The sequence below is a fragment of the Ranitomeya imitator genome, chromosome 7, assembly GCF_032444005.1.
Source record: "Ranitomeya imitator isolate aRanImi1 chromosome 7, aRanImi1.pri, whole genome shotgun sequence".
Lineage (NCBI taxonomy): Eukaryota > Metazoa > Chordata > Amphibia > Anura > Dendrobatidae > Ranitomeya > Ranitomeya imitator.
The window spans coordinates 210597455-210623035 of NC_091288.1; the positions used below are offsets into that span (position 1 = coordinate 210597455).

At 43.6% G+C, this 25581-nt stretch overlaps 1 protein-coding gene across 1 annotated transcript in view; it reads right to left on the reverse strand.

Moving 5' to 3' along the window:
• The window catches only part of MYO15A (myosin XVA), an 86400-nt gene that overhangs the window by 54542 nt on the left and 6277 nt on the right, over positions 1–25581 (reverse strand). Inside the window, exons 9-24 of the mRNA XM_069735648.1 lie at positions 25423–25536; positions 22231–22392; positions 21480–21593; positions 21332–21390; positions 21111–21234; positions 20303–20398; positions 19824–19955; positions 19449–19574; positions 18923–19000; positions 18641–18795; positions 18462–18507; positions 16285–16409; positions 15936–16056; positions 11061–11236; positions 10437–10521; positions 8362–8415 (exon numbers count right to left, since the gene is read on the reverse strand). Coding sequence (XP_069591749.1) covers positions 8362–8415; positions 10437–10521; positions 11061–11236; positions 15936–16056; positions 16285–16409; positions 18462–18507; positions 18641–18795; positions 18923–19000; positions 19449–19574; positions 19824–19955; positions 20303–20398; positions 21111–21234; positions 21332–21390; positions 21480–21593; positions 22231–22392; positions 25423–25536 — 1767 coding nt within the window. The remainder of the gene's footprint in view (positions 1–8361; positions 8416–10436; positions 10522–11060; positions 11237–15935; positions 16057–16284; positions 16410–18461; positions 18508–18640; positions 18796–18922; positions 19001–19448; positions 19575–19823; positions 19956–20302; positions 20399–21110; positions 21235–21331; positions 21391–21479; positions 21594–22230; positions 22393–25422; positions 25537–25581) is intronic.

Sequence of the window (25581 nt, forward strand, 5' to 3'; positions counted from 1 at the left end):
CACTGATAATCTCCCTCGATCTGGGGCTCCACGCAAAATCCCACCCCGTGGTGTCAGAATGATCACAAGAATGGTGAGCAAAAATCCCCGAACCACCCGGGGGAACCTAGTGAATGAACTGCAGAGAGCTGGGACCAATGTAACAAGGCCTACCATAAGTAACACACTACGCCACCATGGACTCAGATCCTGCAGTGCCAGACGTGTCCCACTGCTTAAGCCAGTAAATGTCCGGGCCCGTCTGAAGTTTGCTAGAGAGCATTTGGATGATCCAGAGGAGTTTTGGGAGAATGTCCTATGGTCTGATGAAACCAAACTGGAACTCTTTGGTAGAAACACAACTTGTCGTGTTTGGAGGAAAAAGAATACTGAGTTGCATCCATCAAACACCATACCTACTGTAAAGCATGGTGGTGGAAACATCATGCTTTGGGGCTGTTTCTCTGCAAAGGGGCCAGGACGACTGATCCGGGTACATGAAAGAATGAATGGGGCCATGTATCGTGAGATTTTGAGTGCAAACCTCCTTCCATCAGCAAGGGCATTGAAGATGAAACGTGGCTGGGTCTTTCAACATGACAATGATCCAAAGCACACCGCCAGGGCAACGAAGGAGTGGCTTCGTAAGAAGCATTTCAAGGTCCTGGAGTGGCCTAGCCAGTCTCCAGATCTCAACCCTATAGAAAACCTTTGGAGGGAGTTGAAAGTCCGTGTTGCCAAGCGAAAAGCCAAAAACATCACTGCTCTAGAGGAGATCTGCATGGAGGAATGGGCCAACATACCAACAACAGTGTGTGGCAACCTTGTGAAGACTTACAGAAAACGTTTGACCTCTGTCATTGCCAACAAAGGATATATTACAAAGTATTGAGATGAAATTTTGGTTCTGACCAAATACTTATTTTCCACCATAATATGCAAATAAAATGTTAAAAAAACAGACAATGTGATTTTTTGGATTTTTTTTTCTCAGTTTGTCTCCCATAGTTGAGTTCTACCTATGATGTAAATTACAGACGCCTCTCATCTTTTTAAGTGGTGGAACTTGCACTATTGCTGACTGACTAAATACTTTTTTGCCCCACTGTATATGTCACTGAGACACATATATATATATTTATATTTAATACAGAGATAGATAGCAGAAAAGCCATAATTCAATTGCCGGCTTTTGCTTTCTCCTTCCCAAACCCGACATGATATGAGACATGGTTTACATATAGTAAACCATCTCATATCCCTTATTTTTTTTACATATCCCTCACTACTAATGTAAGAAGTTTCTTTGTGTAAAATTTGGTGGCTCTAGCTGTGAAAATAAAGGGTTAAATCACGGAAAAAATTGGCGTGGGCTCCCGCGCAATTTTCTCTGCCAGAGTGGTAAAGCCAGTGACTGAGGGCAGATATTAATAGCCTAGAGAGGGACCATTGTTATTGGCCCCCCCTGGCTAAAAACATCTGCCCCCAGCCACCCAAGAAAAGGCACATCTGGAAGATGCGCCTATTCTGGCACTTAGCCCCTCTCTTCCCACTCCCGAGTAGCGGTGGGATATGGGGTAATAAAGGGTTAATGTCACCATGCTATTGTAAGGTGACATTAAGCCAGGACAGTAATGGAGAGGTGTCAATAAGACACCTATCCATTATTAATCAAATAATAGTAAATGGTTAATAAAACACATACACATTAGGAAAAAAGTATTTTAATGAAATAAAGACACATCGTGTTGTAATAGTTTATTATACTCTCAATCCAAATGACGACCCTCGTTCTGTAAAAAAGGATAAATAAAAAAACAACAATATCCCATACCTTTCCGCCATTAGGCCGGCTTCACACTCAGCGTATGAAAATACGGTCCGTATATTACGGCCGTAATACGCTGAAATGTCCCGAAAATAGTGGTCCGTAGCTCCTCCGTAGGCAGGGTGTGTCAGCGTTTTTTGCGCATGGCATCCTCCGTATGTAATCCGTATGGCATCCGTACTGCGTGGTTTTCTCGCAGGCTTGCAAAACCAACATACCGCTATAGAAATGATCCATGTGTCCCAAAAAGAAAAAAATATATATATATACTATATATATATATATATATATATATATGTATATATATATATATATGTCATTAGACACATATATGTATATATATTAATATTTATTCCAGCGCTATACAGCTTGAAAGCCGGTAATTCAATTACCGGCTTTTTCTTTCTCCTTCCTAAAACCCGACATGATTTGAGACATGGTTTACATACAGTAAACCATGTCTTCTCTCCATTTTTTTTGCAGATTCCACACTACTAATGTCAGTAGTGTGTATCTGCAAAATTTGGCCGTTCTAGCTCTTAAAATAAAGGGTTAAATGGCGGAAAAAATTGGCGTGGGCTCCCGCGCAATTTTCTCCGCCAGAGTAGTAAAGCCAGTGACTGAGGGCAGATATTAATAGCCTGGAGAGGGTCCACGGTTATTGGCCCCCCCCCCCCCCGGCTAAAAATATCTGCCCCCAGCCACCCCAGAAAAGGCACATCTGGAAGATGCGCCTATTCTGGCACTTGGCCACTCTCTTCCCATTCCCGTGTAGCGGTGGGATATGGGGTAATGAAGGGTTAATGCCACCTTGCTATTGTAAGGTGACATTAAGCCTAATTAATAATGGAGAGGCGTCAATTATGACACCTATCCATTATTAATCCAATTGAATGAAAGGGTTAAATAAAACACAAACACATTATTTAAAATTATTTTAATGAAATAAAAACAATGGTTGTTGGAGTATTTTATTCTACGCCCAATCCAATCACTGAAGACCCTCGTTCTGTGAAAGAAAAAACATAATAAACCAACAATATACTTACCCTCCGCAGATCTGTAACGTCCAACGATGTAAATCCTTCTGAAGGGGTTAAAACATTTTGCAGCAAGGAGCTTTGCTAATGCAGGCTGCTCCTCGCTGCAAAACCCCGGGGAATGAGTCTAAATATAGATCAATGAGCTATATTTAGCTTCATTTGCGGTGAGGCGCCCTCTGCTGGCTGTTTATAGATCGTGGGAACTTGCCTAGAAAGCCTGGGAGCTTTCTAGGAAATTTCCCACGATCTATGAACATCCAGCAGAGGGCGCCTCACCGCAAATGAAGCTAAATATAGCTCATTGATCTATATTTAGACTCATTCCCCGGGGTTTTGCAGCGAGGAGCAGCCTGCATTAGCAAAGCTCCTTGCTGCAAAATGTTTTAACCCCTTCAGAAGGATTTACATCGTTGGACGTTACAGATCTGCGGAGGGTAAGTATATTGTTGGTTTATTATGTTTTTTCTTTCACAGAACGAGGGTCTTCAGTGATTGGATTGGGCGTAGAATAAAATACTCCAACAACCATTGTTTTTATTTCATTAAAATAATTTTAAATAATGTGTTTGTGTTTTATTTAACCCTTTCATTCAATTGGATTAATAATGGATAGGTGTCATAATTGACGCCTCTCCATTATTAATTAGGCTTAATGTCACCTTACAATAGCAAGGTGGCATTAACCCTTCATTACCCCATATCCCACCGCTACACGGGAATGGGAAGAGAGTGGCCAAGTGCCAGAATAGGCGCATCTTCCAGATGTGCCTTTTCTGGGGTGGCTGGGGGCAGATATTTTTAGCCAGGGGGGGGCCAATAACCATGGACCCTCTCCAGGCTATTAATATCTGCCCTCAGTCACTGGCTTTACTACTCTGGCGGAGAAAATTGCGCGGGAGCCCACGCCAATTTTTTCCGCCATTTAACCCTTTATTTTAAGAGCTAGAACGGCCAAATTTTGCAGATACACACTACTGACATTAGTAGTGTGGAATCTGCAAAAAAAATGGAGAGAAGACATGGTTTACTGTATGTAAACCATGTCTCAAATCATGTCGGGTTTTAGGAAGGAGAAAGAAAAAGCCGGTAATTGAATTACCGGCTTTCAAGCTGTATAGCGCTGGAATAAATAGTAATATATATACATATATGTGTCTCAGTGACATATATATATATATACCTATTCTATGTGTACACATTTATTCTACCTATTGGACTGTAAGCTGTCAGTGTGATTTTACTGTACACCGCACTGAATTACCGGCTTTTCTCTCTAACAGCGCTGCGTATTTCTCGCAAGTCACACTGCTTGTCCGTGTGAAATCCGTATTTTTCACGCTTCCATAGACTTTCATTGGCGTATTTCTTGCGCAGAACGGTGACAAACGCAGCATGCTGCGATTTTGTACGGCCGTAGAAAGCCGTATAATACTGATCAGTAAAATACGGCAGATAGGAGCAGGGGCATAGAGAATAATTGTGCCGTATTTTTTGCGAGTTTTACGGACGTAGTTTCTGCGCTCTTACGTCCGTAAAACTCGCAAGTGTGAAGCCGGCCTTACAGTCATGTCCCACGCTGTAAATCCATCTGGAGGGGTTAAATAATTTAACAGCCAGAAGCTCTGCTAATGCAGCTGTGCTCCTGCCTGTAAAAAGTGGGGAATGAATGGAAGCAGGGGAACGTAGCTACCTAGACTTGCGGTGCTGCGCCCCCTGCTGGCATAAACTCATATGAACTCTAGCATAAGAAAATATTCAGAAAAATTCCCACGCTGGAGTTCATATGAGGTTATGCCAGCAGGGGGCGCAGCGCCGGAAGTCTAGGTAGCTATGTTCCCCTGCTTCCATTAATTCCCCAGCTTTTACAGGCAGGAGCACAGCTGCATTAGCAGGCTCCTGCCTGTAAAAATCTTTAACCCCTTCTGATGGATTTACATCATGGGACATGACTGAAGGACGGAAGGTATGGGATATTGTTGATTTTTTATTTTAACTTTGTTTCCGGTGACAAGGGTCTTCAATGGGATTGAGCGTTTAATAAACTATTAACCATTTACTACTATTGGATTAATAATGGATAGGTGTCTTATTGACACCTCTCCATTATTAACCAGGCTTCATGTCACCTTACAATAGCAAGGTGGCATTAACCCTTTATTACCCCATATCCTACCACTGCTCAGGAGTGGGAAGAGAGTGGCCAAGTGCAGAATAGGCGCATCTTCCAGATGTGCCTTTTCTGGGGTGGCTGGGGGCAGATGTTTTTAGCCGGGGGGGGGGGGGCAATAACCATGGACCCTCTCCAGGCTATTAATATCTGCCCTCAGTTACTGGCTTTCCCACTCTGGCGGAGAAAATTGCGTGGGAGCCCACGCCAATTTTTTCCGTGATTTAACCCTTTATTTTAACAGAGCCCCCAAATTTTACACACAAACACTTCTTACATTAGTAGTCAGGCATATATAATAAAATAAGGTATATGAAATGGTTTACTGTATGTAAACCATGTCCCATATCCTGTCGGGTTTGTGAAGGAGATAGCAAAAGCCGGCCATTGAATTACCGGCTTATCTAGCGCTGCATTATATATATATATATATATATATACAGTATATATATATATAGTGTCTCACTGATATATATATGTATATATACCTATTCTACGTATATATATATATATATATATATATATATATATATATATATATTTTATTCTAACCTGTCAGCGTGATTTTACTGTATACCGCACTGAATTACGGGCTTTTCAAAGGACACCGATGCATAAAAATCGGACAGCACTCGCATGGTCCGAGTGCTGTGCGATTTTTTTTTTTTTTCTCGCACCCATTGACTTAGGCTGGTTTCACACTTGCGTTTCAAAACGCATGCGTTTAAAAAAAACGCATGGTGAAAAAACGCATGTAAACGCGTGCAAACGCTGCGTTTTTTTGACGCATGCGTTTTTGCATGTGGCGAAAAAAAACGCGGTGTTTTGACGCGTTTACATGCGTTTTTTCATGCGTTTGCGTTTTTTAAACGCATGCTGAGAAATGTGTGACAGCTGCCAATCATCAAAATAAAGCAAAAAACCCACTATAAACAGAAATAGTTAGGGTTAGGGGTAGGGTTAGGGGTAGGGATCATAACCCTAACCCTAAAGGGATCCTAACCCTAAGGTAAGGGTACCGTCACACAGTGCCATTTTGATCGCTACGACGGTACGATCTGTGACGTTCCAGCGATATCCATACGATATCGCTGTTTCTGACACGCAGCAGCGATCAGGGACCCTGCTGAGAATCGTACGTCGTAGCAGATCGTTTAGAACTTTCTTTCGTCGCTGGATCTCCCGCTGTCATCGCTAGATCGGTGTGTGTGACACCGATCTAGCGATGCGTTCGCTTGTAACCAGGGTAAACATCGGGTTACTAAGCGCAGGGCCGCGCTTAGTAACCCGATGTTTATCCTGGTTACCATCGTAAATGTAAAAAAAAAAACCACTACATACTTACATTCCGGTGTCCGTCAGGTCCCTTGCCGTCTGCTTCCCGCACTGACTGACTGCCGGCCGTAAAGTGAAAGCACAGCACAGCGCTCTGTGCTGTGCTTTCACTTTACGGCCGGCAGTCAGTCAGTGCGGGAAGCAGATGGCAAGGGACAGACACCGGAATGTAAGTATGTAATGTTTGTTTTTTTTTACGCTGGTAACCAGGGTAAACATCGGGTTACTAAGCGCGGCCCTGCGCTTAGTAACCCGATGTTTACCCTGGTTACCCGGGGACCTCGGCATCGTTGGTCGCTGGAGAGCTGTCTGTGTGACAGCTCTCCAGCAACCACACAACGACTTACCAACGATCACGGCCAGGTCGTATCGCTGGTCGTGATCGTTGGTAAATCGTATAGTGTAACGGTACCCTATGCCTAAAGGGATACTAACCCTAACCCTAACCCTAAAGGGATTAGGGTTACGGGTAGGGTTAGGGTTAGGATCCCTTTAGGGTTAGGGGTAGGGTTAGGGGTAGGGTTAGGGATAGGGTTAGGGATAGGATCCCTTTAGGGTTAGGGTTAGGATCCCTTTAGGGTTAGGGTTAGGATCCCTTTATCACCTTTATGGTGGGGGGTGGCATATCAGTGTGTTTTCTGTTTTTTTTTAAAATAAAAACGCATGCGTTTTTAACGCAAACAAACGCATTTGCTTAAAAATGCATGCGTTAACATAGACATCAATCGTTTTTTTTTGCCTCGAAAAAAACGCATGCGTTTTTTTGCGGCAAAAAAAAATGCCGCAAAAATTACTACATGTTGCATTTCTGCAACACAACGCATGCAGAGAAAAAACGCATGAGTTGCAAAAACGCGTCAAAACGCATGCAAAAGACGCATGCGTTTTTAATGTTAAATTTAGGGAAAAAAAGCATGCTTTTTTTGCGTTTTTTACCGCAAAAAAAAAAAAAACGCAAATGTGAAACCAGCCTTACATTGGCGAGTCTCGTCCGAGAATCGCAGCAATACGCAGAAAGCTGCGATTTTTTTTTATCAGTCTGATTTCAGCTGAGAAAAAAATCGCAGATGAGATGTCACCCATTGAATAACATTGGTCCGAGTGCAGTCCGATTTTTTTTATCGGATTGCACTCGTCTGTTTTTCTCTCAAGTGGAAAAGAGCCCTAAGTCTTCCAGTTGGATGGGGTGACCATAAAATATGTGCTAGGTGTTCAGCTAAAATAAATTTTCATAAATATTGTGTGAAAAAAAAAAAAAATAGACCATAAATATTAACCTTTAATGATGAATCACAGTAATTTTAGAGCTCTTTAATTGTAAATTTACGGTTCCTACAATCTAACAGGGCTCCCTAGAGATCTTTAATCAAATATATATATATATATATATATATATATATATATATATATATATATATATATATATATACTGTATATAAACACACACACAGTACATATATAACACATCTGGGAAATAATGTAATAAAAAACTAACTAAAAAAACAATTATTTCCATATAATATACATTTTATTACATACATATGACAAAAAGCAAGCCCTTCACCTATCTACAGGGCCGTAATAAGTAACCTGGAGAATTAATTCACATTGCAATTTGGTGTGAAAAATATAAACAAAATAAAAACTAAACCAAAAATATTTTTTTTTCTACATTTACATCACAAAAAAATTGACATATATATTACACAGTCATTTATATGTACCCCAAGCAATGCTAAAGAGATAATACAATTTGTCCGGACTCATCAATGCAAAAAAAAATATATATATATTGGCTGCTGAAAAAAAGACGTGTAAAAAAATGAAGAAAAAATAAATAAATAACTGGTCATTAAGCGTTATTTAATTACCGTTCTCTTTCCTGTTCATTACATGTCTAATATGTATTTTTTTTTCTGACATTTTTCACGTAACATAATAAATATACACATATAAAACATCTGTAATAAATAACACGTGGACTAAAAAAGCAATAGGTCAGAGCTCACCTGCTCCGCCTTCCTGCGCTCTTCTTCAGCCAACCTGCGAGCTTCTGCCTTTATCTGCAAGAATAAGAAATGTTTGCCCCCTGTTACATCTGCACCCCCTTATATTTACAGTACCCATACCTGAAATAGACCGCCATGATGCTCCGGGCGTGGAGCGAAGTGCACACGCTTCATACTGCCCTGCTCTCTGCTCCCGTCACCGCACAGCAGAGATAGGTGTGGTGTCACTGCAGCCCAGGGATCGTCATACTTATTAATAGCCATCAGGAGCTGGAGCACATGGGCACCAGCCCTCCTGCATCTGGTTTCCATGGGGCCCCAACTTAAGGGGGTTATTCCCATCTTAGCAGGTTAGGTGATAACTCGCTGCCTGCTGGGAATCCCACCTTCAGGGTCTGAGACCTCTCATTCGCTCTCTTTTCATCCACATTCACACCTGCTTTCAAAATCCTGCTGGTTGCCCTTGGAAACAGACTACAGTTAGATCCAGCTGTTGTCAGACATGTGACCATATGGCTCTGTCACCCACATTGCAGCAGAATCCTGAGCTAGGTTTCGACATGGCCTACTTGCCAACATTTCACTTAGTGTTTCCAGCAGGAGATCGGAGGCGGGGCGAGAAGCATGGCACTGGATATTTTTAACCAATAGCTGCTCTTGTTTCAGGACACGCCCCAACCACACCTCTTCCACGCCCCCTGCGGATGAAGGAAGTCCTTCCCCCGAGGTTTTTTTGGGGGAAGATTTGGCATCCAGTTGGGAGATTTGCCAACTCTCCTTTTTTTTCTGGATCAGGAGCTTCTGGTAGAGTTGGCAAATATGAGATAGGGATAAAGAAAATACAATGGAACATTTTAAACTGAGTACGAGTATCGGAAGAACAACAGGAGGACATGGGTTGTCCCATTAGGGGTCGTTCATCTCTGGGGACATTTTTTGGTTAAAATTTGTTTCAATAAAGCAGAACTTTAAAAAATTGCTTATAAGTCACACATTTTTGTTTACTTGAGTGCACGTATTTTGGGCTAAAAAAAAAATCATTTTTGCAATTGAGTTTCATTAAAAATGCACCTTTTGGCTTTTCCAAGCTCTTTATTTACAGCCGTATTCAACTTTGATGTGACCTGTGGTCATAAATCGGCTGAGAGGAGCTCGGGAAAAAAAGACAAAATATCTGATAGGACAGTGGGAATGAGCTCACTGACTGATTTTCAGTTAACTCATACCCCTTTAATAGCCAATATTATAACATCTGTGGCTGGTGCGTGTTATTACGGGTCGGGTCGGCGCAATCTTTCTGGGCACGGAGTTGTATTTGGTACATTTATATTTGGCATCAGCCTGACCTTACCGGTGTATTTACCCACGCCTGCTCTTCACTCACTGACTCACTTCTATACACACGACCAGACTGCGCCCTGACAATGATACAGAGACCTACACGACTCCCGCTGGACTTTGAGCCCTTGTCAATAATTCCGGCAAAATTTGCAAATTTCACTCTGGATTTTTTTTTTTTTTTTTCCCACAAATTTCACCCTTTGCAATGCAAAATTTTAGACTTTTTTTCATATATTTTAGTGGATAAAAAAACAAACAAAGAACTTTGTAAAATAGCTAAATAAATTACCGGTAGGTTTATTTCTCCATTTTTTTTTTAGACTGGTAACTGTTTTAGAGTTAGGATGAGGTGTCATTTTAATTTTTATTGATAGAATTTTAGGGTATGCACAGTTTTTTTATTGCTTTTTATTGCCTTTTTTGCAGGAGATAAATGGTAATTCTGGCATTTTGTCTATGAGGCTTACTGTATGGGTTAATTTTATATTTTCATAAATTTGACTTTACCAAATATTATTTTTTTATTATTATTTCTTAATTTTTGCACAATATTGGTAAAAAGGGTGCGATTTAAACTTTTTCTGCTTTTTCAATTTTATTTTATTTTTTTCAATTTTCACTTTATTTTTCCGTTCTGGGAATAATACAATGCCACAATATGGTTGGACCGCCACAATAAAACATGTATAGCATATCAAATCCCCTTAAAGTGACTGACGATAATGGCGTCTTACCCTCAGGTATCTCCTTCGATTCACGTACATGTGGACCAGAGCTCGAAATTTCAGCATGCTCTTTCTCCAGTTGTGAAACTTACGCCTTCGAGAAATAAAAAAAAAAAAGTTGCATTAATATAAAATGCAATTAAATTAAAAAAAAATACATAAAAAATAATAAAAACAAAAACAAAGCAAAATAGATGCAAAATATGATATAAAAAAAACAAAACAAAACAAAGCAAAATAAATAAACAGTAATTACACAAAATAAGAAGCAGCCTAGTAATGGCATGTTTGACCCTCTTATATGTACTACAGACCCCCAATGTATATGGAAACATAGGGGACGCGTATAGAGAAGATGGGGCTCTAGAGCAATTTTACAGTGGGGCCCCTTCCATGAGTTGGAACATGTCCCCAATTTGAGAGAATAGTCAACTTCCTCACTAGTCCCCATTGTGGGTCCTACCCGGTCTGTTCATTTTGCGTTTACCCAACCTAATCCTAAGTCATGCCCTTTGTCCCAGGGGCTCTATAGCAGAGGCATGGGTTGCCCCTTAAATAAATAGGTACAACCCCTTGAAAGCAGAAATCCATTGTATAATTATCTCCTATATACGTATAGTACAGTTTTTGCACCTTGCCAGGTAGCCACGAGCCAGGGCCTGCAGTTGGATAATCCGGTACCGGAGGGTCCGGTAACGTTTGCGGGTCAGGTAGCCGCGTCCGTAGCGCTGAAGAGTGACGGCCGCCTTGTTCATCAGTTGGTCTCGTTTGCTCTCTAGCTGCTGGTAAAGATTCTCCTTCATAAAGAGCTGAAATGTATAAAAGACAGGACAGAAAATGCCTCGTAACATGATGTGTGCAGGGGAGGCACAGGGATTTTGTATTCCCTCCCTTAACAATTACTATTCCCAGCGTCGCTCGTGCAGTATTATTATAGGAAATGACTACTTCTGTCTTCTTTATGAGTCAATTATCTACAAGAAAACTAATGACGAGGAGCAAGAACCCTAAATACAGCTGTCTACAGATGGGCGCCCTCTGGTGGAGACTCTGGTCTGACTAATATCATTGGTCATGTTGTACGGCTTATTAATAGGTAATAGGAGACACAGATTTCCTTCTGGAGGAGAATTAATTAATCGACACATTATTTATCCCACAAGGAGCATTGCCTGGACTTAAAAACTCAATGGAAAAAAAACGCAATATCCCTGCAACAATGAGGCCAACATGGCTCCTGCTGGAAAGAAACAAAAAGTTGTTGTGTAGCCCACATTTAGGCAGCTTTGTCACATTACATGGCCTCCCCCTGCAATTATACAAGTTTTTTTTGTTTTGTAGTAAATAATCTGGATTATAAAGGATCAGTGCTTTCGATAAAAAATAGCTATTAAGAAAGTTAATAAAAGAGGAGGGGCTAATCAATGAGGAGGGGCTAATCAATGAGGAGGGGCTAATAGATGGGGAGGGGCTAATAGGGTAGGCATAGCTAATAAATGAGGAGGGGCTAATAGATGAGGAGGGCTAATAGATGAGGAGGGGCTAATAGATGAGGAGGGGCTAATAGATGAGGAGGGGTTAACAGACGAGGTGGGGCTAATAGATGAGGTGGTGCTAATAGATGAGGAGGGGCTAATAGATGAGGTGGTGCTAATAGATGAGGAGGGGCTAATAGATGAGGAGGGGCTAATCAATGAGGAGGGGCTAATAGATGGGGAGGGGCTAATAGGGTAGGCATAGCTAATAAATGAGGGGGAGGGGCTAATAGATGAGGCTGACCAAGTAAATAAGGAGAGGCTAATAGATGAAGAGGAGCTAATAGAGAAGGAGGGGCTAATAAATATAGAGGGGCTTATAAATATAGGGTAGCTTATGAATATGGAGGGCCTTACAGATGAAGAGGGGCTAATAGGTTAAGAGGGGCTAATGGATGAGGAGGGACTAATAAATGATGAGGGGCTAATAGGTTAGGCATAGCTAATAGATGAGGTGGGGCTAATAGATGAGGGGCTAATACATGAGGAGGGGTTAATAGATGAAGAGGGGCTAATAGATGAGGAGGGGCTAATAGATGAGAAGGGGTTAATAGATGAGGAGGGGCTAATAGATGAGGAGGGGCTAATAGATGAGAAGGGGCTAATAGATGAGGAGAGGTTAATAGATGAGGAGGGGCTAATAGATGAGAAGGGGTTAATAGATGAGGAGGGGCTAATAGATGAGGAGGGCTAATAGATGAGGAGGGGCTAATAGATGAGAAGGGGTTAATAGATGAGGAAGGGCTAATAGATGAGAAGGGGTTAATAGATGAGGAGGGGCTAATAGATGAGAAGGGGTTAATAGATGAGGAGGGGTTAATAGATGAGGAGAGGCTAATAGATGAAAGGCTAATAGATGAGGAGGGGCTAATAGATGAGGAGGGGGCTAATAGATGAGGAGGGGCTAATAGACGAGAATGGGTTAATAGATGAGGAGGGGCTAATAGATGAGGAGGGGCTAATATATGAGGAGGGGCTAATAGACGAGAAGGGGCTAATAGACGAGGAGGGGCTAATAGATGAGGAGGGGCTAATAGATGAGGAGGGGCTAATAGACGAGGTGGGGCTAATAGATGAGGAGGGGCTAATAGATGAGGAGGGGCTAATAGATGAGGAGGGGCTAATATATGAGGAGGGGCTAATAGATGAGGAGGGGCTAATAGATGAGGAGGGGCTAATAGATGAGGAGGGTCTAATAGATGAGGAGGGGTTAATAGATGAGGGGCTAATAGATTAGGAGGGGCTAATAGATTAGTTGGGGCTAATAGATGAAGAGGGGCTAATAGAGGAGGAGGGGCTAATAGATGAGGAGGGGCTAATAGATGAGGAGGGGCTAATAGATGAGAAGGGGTTAATAGATGAGGAAGGGCTAATAGATGAGAAGGGGTTAATAGATGAGGAGGGGCTAATAGATGAGAAGGGGTTAATAGATGAGGAGGGGTTAATAGATGAGGAGAGGCTAATAGATGAAAGGCTAATAGATGAGGAGGGGCTAATAGATGAGGAGGGGGCTAATAGATGAGGAAAGGCTAATAGATGAGAATGGGTTAATAGATGAGGAGGGGCTAATAGATGAGGAGGGGCTAATATATGAGGAGGGGCTAATAGACGAGAAGGGGCTAATAGACGAGGAGGGGCTAATAGATGAGGAGGGGCTAATAGATGAGGAGGGGCTAATAGACGAGGTGGGGCTAATAGATGAGGAGGGGCTAATAGATGAGGAGGGGCTAATAGATGAGGAGGGGCTAATATATGAGGAGGGGCTAATAGATGAGGAGGGGCTAATAGATGAGGAGGGGCTAATAGATGAGGAGGGTCTAATAGATGAGGAGGGGTTAATAGATGAGGGGCTAATAGATTAGGAGGGGCTAATAGATTAGTTGGGGCTAATAGATGAAGAGGGGCTAATAGAGGAGGAGGGGCTAATAGATGAGGAGGGGTTAATATATGAGGAGGGGCTAATAGATGAGAAGGGGTTAATAGATGAGAAGGGGCTAATAGATGAGGAGGGCTAATAGATGAGGAGGGGCTAATAGATGAGAAGGGGTTAATAGATGAGGAGGGGCTAATAGATGAGGAGGGGCTAATAGATGAGGAAAGGCTAATAGATGAGAATGGGTTAATAGATGAGGAGGGGCTAATAGATGAGGAGGGGCTAATATATGAGGAGGGGCTAATAGATGAGGAGGGGCTAATAGACGAGAAGGGGCTAATAGAGGAGGAGAGGCTAATAGATGAGGAGGGGCTAATAGATGAGGAGAGGCTAATAGATGAGGAGGGGCTAATAGATGAGGAGGGGTTAATAGATGAGAAGGGGTTAATAGATGAGGAGGGGCTAATAGATGAGAAGGGGTTAATATATGAGGAAGGGCTAATAGATGAGAAGGGGTTAATAGATGAGGAGGGGCTAATAGATGAGGAGAGGCTAATAGATGAGAAGGGGTTAATAGATGAGGAGGGGCTAATAGATGAGGTGGGGCTAATAGATGAGGAAAGGCTAATAGATGAGAAGGGGTTAATAGATGAGGAGAGGCTAATAGATGAGAAGGGGTTAATAGATGAGGAGAGGCTAATAGATGAGGAGGGGCTAATAGATGAGGAGGGGCTAATAGATGAGGAGAGGTTAATAGATGAGGAGAGGCTAATAGATGAGAAGGGGTTAATAGATGAGGAGAGGCTAATAGATGAGAATGGGTTAATACATGAGGAGGGGCTAATAGATGAGGAGGGGCTAATATATGAGGAGGGGCTAATAGATGAGGAGGGGCTAATAGACGAGAAGGGGCTAATAGATGAGGAGAGGCTAATAGATGAGGAGGGGCTAATAGACGAGGTGGGGCTAATAGATGAGGAGGGGCTAATAGACGAGGAGGGGCTAATAGACGAGGTGGGGCTAATAGACGAGGAGGGGCTAATAGATGAGGAGGGGCTAATAGATGAGGAGGGGCTAATAGATGAAGAGGGGCTAATAGATGAGGAGGGGTTAATAGATGAGGAGGGGCTAATAGATTAGGAGGGGCTAATAGATTAGTTGTGGCTAATAGATTAGTTGGGGCTAATAGATGAAGAGGGGCTAATAGAGGAGGAGGGGCTAATAGATGAGGAGGGGCTAATAGATGAGGAGAGGCTAATAGATGAGAAGGGGTTAATAGATGAGGAGGGGCTAATAGATGAGGAGGGGCTAATAGATGAGGTGGGGCTAATATATGAGGAGGGGCTAATAGATGAGGAGGGGCTAATAGATGAGGAGGGGCTAATAGATGAGGAGAGGCTAATAGATGAGAAGGGGTTAATAGATGAGGAGGGGCTAATAGATGAGGAGGGGCTAATAGATGAGGAGGGGCTAATAGATGAGGAGGGGCTAATAGATGAGGAGGGGCTAATAGATGAAGAGGGGCTAATAGATGAGGGGGGTCTAATAGAGGAGGAGGGGCTAATAGATGAGGAGGGGTTAATAGATGAGGAGGGGCTAATAGAGGAGGAGGGGCTAATAGATTAGTTGGGGCTAATAGATGAAGAGGGGCTAATAGAGGAGGAGGGGCTAATAGATGAGGAGGGGCTAATAGAGGAGGGGCTAATAGATTAACTGGAGCTAAAACATGATAAAGGGCTAATAGAGGAGGAGGGGCTAATAGAGGAGGAGAGGCTAATAGAGGAGGAGGGGCTAATAGATGAGGAGGGGCTAATAGAGGAGGAGGGGCTAATAGATGAGGAGGGGCTAATAGAGGAGGAGGGGCTAATACATAAGGAGGGGCTAATAGAGGAGGAGGGGCTAATAGAGGAGGAGGGGCTAATACATGAGGAGGGGCTAATAGAGGAGGAGGGGCTAATAGAGGAGGAGGGGCTAATAGATGAAATGGAGCTAATACATGATGAAGGGCTAAAGGGTGTAGAGTCAGCTTCAGCAGGTTTGTAGTCGCAGCTCTTACCATCACTAGGTACAATAGGTAGGAAACGTAACATAAAGCGTCACCTTGCTGACTCCGATGCAGTACATGGTGGGGTGAACGGACGGACATAGTTTCCTTAGCACAGTGACACATATCGGGCCATCGGCACGGATATTGCGTCCGAGGTCCATGACACAGCGATACCTGGAGATGACATCCATATTTACTGTCGCTTGTCTGACACTGGAATCCTCTAATATATTAGCGAAGCTGAAATTCACCCTCTTTAGACAAGTGCCTGCTCTGATAGACTACAGAGGTGGCCGGTAATCTATGCAATGAGCAGTAAACTAGAAAATTCCTCCATTCTTGAGGGTTTTTACAAAGTTGCATGTTGGGACAACCCCTTTAAATCCTTCAATACCTCCTTACCTACTGAGAAATATATGGAAAGGGATCCGGACAGGGAATCCTTCTTTACGGATCCTGATGGTTTCTAGAATCCCGGAGTACTTCAGCTGACTGATCACAATGTCGGGTTCAAACAGGCAAGGTTCCTAGGAGGGAACAGATCTGTGCAGGAGCCCATATACAGATGACACACTGCAGGTATATATTTCCACTGTACACATGTTACCTTAAAGGGGGCTACAAGGTTTTAATAGGATAAACCATCAATGTGTGATTGGTGTGGGCTCAGCATAGTATACATTGTAGTATTCAAGCCCTGCCTCACCCCCCACAGAGTGATTGACAGATCTCTTCCAGGATACAAACTCATGCATGGAAAGTTGTCAGTTACTTTGTGTAAGTGGGGAAAGCAGGACTCACAGGCTTTCTCTGTGAGTGGGCAGGGAAAGCTGGACTCACAGGCTTTCTATGAGTGGGAGGGGAAAGCAGGACTCACAGGCTTTCTCTGTGAGTGGGCAGGGAAAGCTGGACTCACAGGCTTTCTATGAGTGGGAGGGGAAAGCAGGACTCACAGGCTTTCTCTGTGAGTGGGCAGGGAAAGCTGGACTCACAGGCTTTCTATGAGTGAGCAGGGGAAGCTGGACTCACAGGCTTTTTCTATGAGTGGGCAGGGAAAGCTGGACTCACAGGCTTTCTCTATGAGTGGGAGGGGAAAGCTGGACTCACAGGCTTTTTCTATGAGTGGGCAGGGAAAGCTGGACTCACAGGCTTTCTCTATGAGTGGGATGGGAAAGCTGGACTCACAGGCTTTTTCTATGAGTGGGCGGGGAAAGCTGGACTCACAAGCTTTCTCTATGAGTGGGCAGGGAAAGCTGGACTCACAGGCTTTTTCTATGAGTGGGCGGGGAAAGCTGGACTCACAGGCTTTCTCTATGAGTGGGATGGGAAAGCTGGACTCACAGGCTTTTTCTATGAGTGGGCGGGGAAAGCTGGACTCACAAGCTTTCTCTATGAGTGGGCAGGGAAAGCTGGACTCACAGGCTTTTTCTATGAGTGGGCGGGGAAAGCTAGACTCACAAGCTTTCTTTATGAGTGGGCAGGGAAAGCTGGACTCACAAGCTTTCTCTATGAGTGGGCAGGGAAAGCTGGACTCACAGGCTTTTTCTATGAGTGGGCAGGGAAAGCTGGACTCACAGGCTTTCTCTATGAGTGGGATGGGAAAGCTGGACTCACAGGCTTTTTCTATGAGTGGGCGGGGAAAGCTGGACTCACAAGCTTTCTCTATGAGTGGGCAGGGAAAGCTGGACTCACAGGCTTTCTCTATGAGTGGGAGGGGAAAGCTAGACTCACAAGCTTTCTTTATGAGTGGGCGGGGAAAGCTGGACTCACAGGCTTTCTCTATGAGTGGTCGGGGAAAGCTGGACTCACAGGCTTTCTCTATGAGTGGGCGGAGAAAGCTGGACTCACAGGCTTTCTTTATGAGTGGGCGGGGAAAGCTGGACTCACAGGCTTTCTCTATGAGTGGGCGGGGAAAGCTGGACTCACAGGCTTTCTCTATGAGTGGGCGGAGAAAGCTGGACTCACAGGCTTTCTATGAGTGGGCAGGGAAAGCAGGACTAACAGGTTTTCTCTGAGTGGGCGGGGAAAGCTGGACTCACAAGCTTTTTCTATGAGTGGGCGGGGAAAGCTGGACTAACTGGTTTTCTCTATGAGTGGGAGGGGAAAGCTGGACTCACAGGCTTTCTCTATGAGTGGGAGGAGGAAGAAAGACTCACAGGCTTTTCTCTATGAGTGGGACGGGCATGCTGGAGTCACAGACTTTATGAGTGGAAGGAGGAAAAAACTCAGACTTTATGAGTGTGAATGGTATGCTGGACTCACAGGCTTTCTGTATGACTGTGAGCGGTAAGCAGGACTCACAGGCTTTCTCTATGAGTGGGCGGGGTAAGCTGGACTCACAGGCTTTCTCTATGAGTGGGCGGGGCAAGCTGGACTCACAGGCTTTCTCTATGAGTGTGAGGGGTAAGCAGGACTCACAGGCTTTCTCCATAAGTGGGTGAGGAACCAGAACACACAGATTTTCTCTAAAAGTGGGTGGGGGAAGCAGGACTCACAGACTTTCTCTATGAGTGGGCAGCATTTAAATAGTTTTAAGCAATAATTGGATCATTTATACCAGTGTTTCATATTTTGCTCACCTTTTTGCTATTAGGTTTGAGGCACCGGACAAAAAATGGATTGCACCTGTAAAGAAAAGATATATATTTCTGATGGGAGTAAGAAAATGAGTGTCCGCGAGTCCTGCCCGGTATGTGTAGATGCTAAAACATCGGCACTGTGGCGGAGAATCCCCTCAGGTGACACCAATGCTTTATACCTCTCCATCTTCTCCACCAGTTCCAGGAGGGATTGCTGGAACTTTGCAGCTACGGTTTGGGCCTTGATCTTCCGTGTGACGGTACTGCTTTTACCCATCATGCTTTTCTGCTGAGCCAGCACCTGAGCGTGGCTGAAAAACAGATTGGCCAGCACCTGAGGGAGCGAAGAAGGTGAAACCGGAATCAATGGAAATATTCCCATTTTTGTCTCAGTAATTTCCATGAAGACAGGTCACATAATGAACACATTAATGAGAACATCCTCACCCCAATATTCTTACCTTAATTTTACTATTTACGAAGAGGTCCAGGACGTCCTGTCTAACTTGGTCGTAGTTTTTATCCAAGAATTTGTGGACCTGAAATTAGGACATAAGGACAAAATTCTAATATATTAAAAAAAGCTATTAAAGAACAATATGGGACTACGATCTCCACCATGCTACTTCATTATAAGCAACATTCAGAGATACAGTTCAGTCAAGCTGGTGTATCTAAGCCTGTATTTGGGTGATACTGCATCAGTGTATCTAAGCCCATCATGTGTGATATCGTATTGGTGTATCTAATCCTATCATGTCTGACACTGTCTCGTATCTAGGTCTACCATGTATGACACAGTCTCGGCATATCTAAGCCTTCCATGTATATTTCTGTCCCATGAATTCTAAACCTATCATCTGTGATACCTAATATGTGTATCTAAGCCGTGTCTCTTTTTTAAAAAACAAAACAATAAATTATATTTCTATGCTGCAATGCTCTCTGTAGAGCAGCAGGATGCTGAGTGGGTATAGTGGGACCTACCTGGTACGTAACCTTCCCTGCAAAATGCTTGATCCCGAATTCCGGCAGCGGCATCTTCGGCTTGCAGTACAGCTCGTTTGTGCCGTGGTGGTAGTGACACTTCTGGAGAAAGGTGTGATCTGTGGCCTGAAAGACAAGGGAGAGTGCATTATATAATAGATATTACTAAGTGGTAAGTAATGGCGCAGTACGGGAGGGTCCGGAGATGGAGGGGCCACGCAGACCAACCCCCTTCATACCATTAAATCCCATTAAGCAGCCAATGAATTGCATCCCATCCCAAATATGGCTTTTTATGGATCACTTGCCTTTTTTTTTGGTTGTTTTTTTTTGAAAACCAGACAATCCCTTTAAAATGATATTATGCCTCGTTACCTGGGGGAAACCGCTCTGGTCATCCAAGATCCGAAGAATCCCATAAGGCTTCTGGGAAATAAGATCTATACAGGACTGGTTATCCACAAAGGAAATTTCCCTCCAGTCGATCTGCTCACGGATGTATTCCTCCTGTAGATGAGTAAAGGGGATGAATGCCGTAGAATGACAGAAACAATTGAGTATTTTTTATGCACCCCTTTAAAAACGTTTCCCATCACTTTCTGGATTTTTACATTTGTCCTGAGCGTGCAATAAAAATAATAAATAGCACATAATCACTGATCAGTTCTCTGCGGCTCCTTCCGTGACCCCCGTCGGTCTCCTCTCCTGCAATGGTTTTGTGCAAACAACAGGTGGAGAGTAGACAGGTAGGACACACAGCCAGCGGTGTGAAGGAGCTGCGAGGTACTGATAGCTGGCATGCTCAGGCCATATGTACAATACAAGAATGCGAACCTGTCACCTGTCATTCTCACCTGCTCCTCTTTGAACACAATCTTGTTGAAGAAGAACTGCAGATATTCGTTTGCGTAGTTGATGCACAATTGTTCGAAACTGTTAAAGTTCAGATCCTGTGGGTTAATTAAAGGACGGGATTATTGTAGGACAGGAGCAATAATGCGACCCCTACGGGAAGCAAGGACCACAGTGGTCCTGGACTCTTAACATGGATTCTAGGGGTCCTGCGGAAGAGAATCATTAGTATGAAACTTCCCAACGGAATGTACGAGGCATTCACAAGTCTATGGTGCAACAACCAAGATGGCTATGGATCAGGAATTATTTGGGGTACGTCATACTTGTCAATTCGGATCAAGAAGAAACATCCTGACACCTGGAAAAGTTGGCAAATATCCTGGGCACTGCCAAACACTCCAGAAAACAGTTCCAAAAGTTGTGTGGCCGGAAATGGGAGAATATTTTTCAACAGCGCGTAGGACAATGCGGATCTCGAGGGCGGGAGACTGGCAATAAATCGTCAATAGTAGTTGTATGAACGTTTGATGACTTATTCCGAACGACTCTCCGTATACATGCGTGCACGTGTTCTCAGAAAAAAGATGGGAATGAGCCACAGCGAAACATCTCCTTTGTCCCTTGAGAACAACAGATCAGGCATGTTGACATCCATCATGCCCAATCCTTTTTTTTTTAGGATTTCTATTTGGCCAAATGCGCTCATGTATATAGTGCCAAAATGTGTACATTACCCTAAGACAGGATGATGGCTGTCGTGCAAAAACGGAAACACAGAGATGAACAAATACTGAGCAAATCCATTACCTCAAAGCCATAAATGTCCAGTATGGCAATGGACAGGGCGTCCTGTTTGGGGTAGACCAGCTTGTTAATTCTATCTGTCAGCCAGCTGAAGAGCAGGGAGTATAAAATCTTGGCAATTGCATCTCTGTAATAAATAATACAATTTTCTGACCAATGTCCAGATTATCTCTCCGTCCTAACGGGGTTTCTCATTGACAGTCTTGCCGTAAATTTCTGCCCACCTGGCATCAACAGCACTTTCCACCGTCAGGGGGGTGAAGATCTTCTCTCTCATTGTTTCCTGCCAAAAAAAAAAAAAATCAAGAACGTGAGTTGGATCCGTCTCTTTATAGTGCGATTTATCCCGATTACCTGCAGGGTGATACTTACAGTCACTTTGTATGTGATGGCTTTCTGGAGACCCTCGTGGGAGATCTGTAGTAGTTCGGACACCACTCGTATCTCGCTTGCACTCACAACTGAAGCCACCTCCTGGGATTCAGTCTGGAAGAAAGTAATGGAATATAAATTGTGTGCTCCTTAATCCCATGGATCTACAGATTAGCCCCTCATGGATTAGCACTACTGGTGGCGGTAGAGTAGCCCGATCTGCTCCGCAAAGGGTCACCGCTTCAGGATCTGCTCCGCAAAGAGTCACCGCTTCAGAATCAGCGTGCAATTCCAAAAAATAAGTAAGAATCATTTTTTCTCCGAGGGTAAAAAAAAAAAAAAAAGTCACGCTCTCTTGTGCACATCTGCGGTGTGAATCTATTTTATACCTAACCCTCGTCCGGATTTGTGGCACATCCAATTGTGTCAGTTCCGGATCCTTATTTGCAAATCTGACACACGCTAACCTTGACTCCGTCTGGAACCAATATTGGGCCAAAAATTCATATTTTTTTGCACCATTCCGGAAAACAATTTGCGCAGAATAATGAATGTTGTGCAGATTTTGCACTGAAAATCGGATTAGCGCAATGGAATGACAATAAAGCTACTCCACGTGCAAATCTGGAAGCAAATCTTACAAGTGTGGACGCAGCCAACGATGCATGATGGCGTCTATAGGAAAACTCCACCCGTGCATTATAAAGCGCCAGGAAGGCAAACGTTCACATGTTGATTTATTGGTTCTTACCTCATATTTCTCAAAATAGACATTCCCCAAGTGCAGGATAGAAGAGAGAATGCGAAAGATGCTGTCCTGATCCTCTGTGGTGAAGCTGAGCGATTCCATGGCGTTCAGGAGTCTCCGGAAATCCTCGGCGTCACTTTTAGAGGGAATCTCACAGTTACCTCCCTAAATACGGAGACAGTCAATCATTGTCATGTCTAACTGCAAACAGGCATGTGAATATTCTCCTACATGATCGGATTCTTGTTTTTGACCGTAGGGGGCAGTATTGTATAAATAATATTGTTCAGATAGTAACATCAAGTTCACCCCTTTAATGACCTCCATTTAGGGTAATGAAAACAAAAAAACATTTGTCTCACGTGGAAAAAAATGTCTTACCCCACAAATTATCTCTAGTCCTTATTTATTTGATTTAAAAAAAAACATTATGTCATTGGTTTTGCAATTATATGCTTTCATAGTGGGGCTGCTGCTCTTACTGTGGAGAACCCTTTCCCCAAAATAATAATGGTCGCCGTATACCATATAGACCATAATTGCATGCAGTGATAAGAGCACGAACACAAAACCATGCATGTAGAAGAATATAATCCGTACATTATTATCAGTACAACATAAAATAGACACCAAGATGTCTAACTTATCATTATTGACCTGTCCTGGTTCTCTGCTGGACGGCCCATCTCCTACCATGGTAATGAGTATGCTGGTAGTGGGCATCCTGCTGCTACATCACACACTATTCCTTTACGCAGTGCTGCTATTCTGTCTCCAGTTCCGGGTCTGCTACATCAGCCAATGCTTTGCCTCCTCTGCTACATCAGTAATTGATGTTTCAGTTCTACTAGTTCAGTCATCATTGATTCAGCTCTGCTACATCGGTCATTGCTATTCCGTGTCTGCTATTTCTGTCATTGATTTGCTAGCTCTGCTACATCAGTCATTGCCGTTCAAGCTCTGCTACATCAGTCATTGCTGTTTAAGATCTCCTACATCAGTCACTGCTGTCCCAGCTCTGCTACATCATACATTAATTCATCCCTGCTACGTCAGTCATCGCTATTCTAGCTTTTCTACTTCAGTCATTGCCGTTTCAGCTCTGCTGCATTAGTCATTGCTGTTCCAGCTCTTCCACATCAGTCATTGCTGTTCCAGCTCTTCCACATCAGTCATTGCTGTTCCAGCTCTGTTACATCACTCATTGCTGCTCAGCTCTGATATACAGTATCAGTCATTAGTGCTACAGCTCTGCTGCATCAGTTATTCCTGTTTCAGCTCTGCTGCATCAGTCATTGCTGTTTCAGCTCTGCTACTTCAGTCATCAATGTTCCAGCTCTGATATATCGGTCATCAATGTTCCAGCTCTGCTGCATCAGTTATTCCTGTTTCAGCTCTGCTGCATCAGTTATTGCTGTTCCAGCTCTGCTGCGTCAGTCATTGTTGTTTCAGCTCTGCTGCATCAGTCATTGTTGTTTCAGCTCTGCTGCATCAGTCATTGCTGTTCCAGCTCTGCCACATCAGTCATTGCTGTTTCAGCTCTGCTACTTCAGTCATCAATGTTCCAGCTCTGATATATCGGTCATCAATGTTCCAGCTCTGCTGCATCAGTCATTGCTGTTTCAGCCCTGCTGCATCAGTCGTTGCTGTTTCAGCTCTGCTACATCACTCATTGCTGTTTCAGCTCTGCTGCATCAGTCATTGTTGTTTCAGCTCTGCTGCATCAGTCATTGCTGTTCCAGCTCTGCCACATCAGTCATTGCTGTTTCAGCTCTGCTACTTCAGTCATCAATGTTCCAGCTCTGATATATCGGTCATCAATGTTCCAGCTCTGCTGCATCAGTTATTCCTGTTTCAGCTCTGCTGCATCAGTTATTGCTGTTCCAGCTCTGCTGCGTCAGTCATTGTTGTTTCAGCTCTGCTGCATCAGTCATTGTTGTTTCAGCTCTGCTGCATCAGTCATTGCTGTTCCAGCTCTGCCACATCAGTCATTGCTGTTTCAGCTCTGCTACTTCAGTCATCAATGTTCCAGCTCTGATATATCGGTCATCAATGTTCCAGCTCTGCTGCATCAGTCATTGCTGTTTCAGCCCTGCTGCATCAGTCGTTGCTGTTTCAGCTCTGCTACATCACTCATTGCTGTTTCAGCTCTGCTGCATCAGTCATTGTTGTTTCAGCTCTGCTGCATCAGTCATTGCTGTTCCAGCTCTGCCACATCAGTCATTGCTGTTTCAGCTCTGCTACTTCAGTCATCAATGTTCCAGCTCTGATATATCGGTCATCAATGTTCCAGCTCTGCTGCATCAGTCATTGCTGTTTCAGCTTTGTTGCATCAGTCGTTGCTGTTTCAGCTCTGCTACATCAGTCATCACTGTTCCACCTCTTCTATACCAGATCAGCATCTCCTCTACAGCCTGTTACACAATCAACACCATTTCATGCCAACTTAATAGTTTTGCTGAACAGGCGCCACCTTTTCAATCTGCTCAAGAACTGATCATCCAGAACAGGTGCTTCCAGGATCTACCTCACCAGGTAAGACATAACACCAATCCCTAGGGAATCCGACACCTGACAACCCTGCGGACTAGCAGGTCCAGCAATGTCCATAAATAAGCATTGTACAGGGGCAGAACATTGTGGATCAGTACACCGTGTAGTGGCCGTTCTCGGGTACTGCAGCTCTGCTCCTATTGAAGTGAATGGGAAAAAGATGCGGTACCAGGATCCTGCCACTACACAGGGTATAAGTCAGTGACAAAACTTCCTGAGGTGTAAAGGGGCATTCCCAGCATCCATAAATGGCTGATAGATGCGAATCCCACCTATGTGGAGAACAGGGGTCTCTCGCCCTTGTGACATGGATAGTTGCTGTCACATCTGGGCATTGTCACATCTACCATAGAAGCTTGGGAAAGGTCCACATCTCTGGACCGAAACATCGGACGTGATTTGATCTAACCGGTGTTCTGCTTCCATTTTTTGGATATAAGGTTTGGTACGTACCTGGGAAGCTTTTGCGCCCTACAGATATTTTTATGTGCTGCTTTTTGTTCTTTTTTCTTACCATAGAAGTAACTAGAGAGAGAGGCGCACATGGAAACACACCGTGGAGTAGAGTTTTTGTTAGGCAGCAGCCATAACCTTAATGTCTGGGGTCACTTTCTATCCGCCCGGACCCCTGGCATTCTGTACCTGATTCAGGTAGTAATACGTTTCAGCATCCTGAAGGTAAAACGCCTGCTTCTGCTGAGAGGGCAGACCAGCCAACATCTCATAGAAAATGTGGTAATTCCTCTCATTTTTGGCCTGAAAATAACCCATAAAAAAATGGATCAAAATAAATTGCATGTA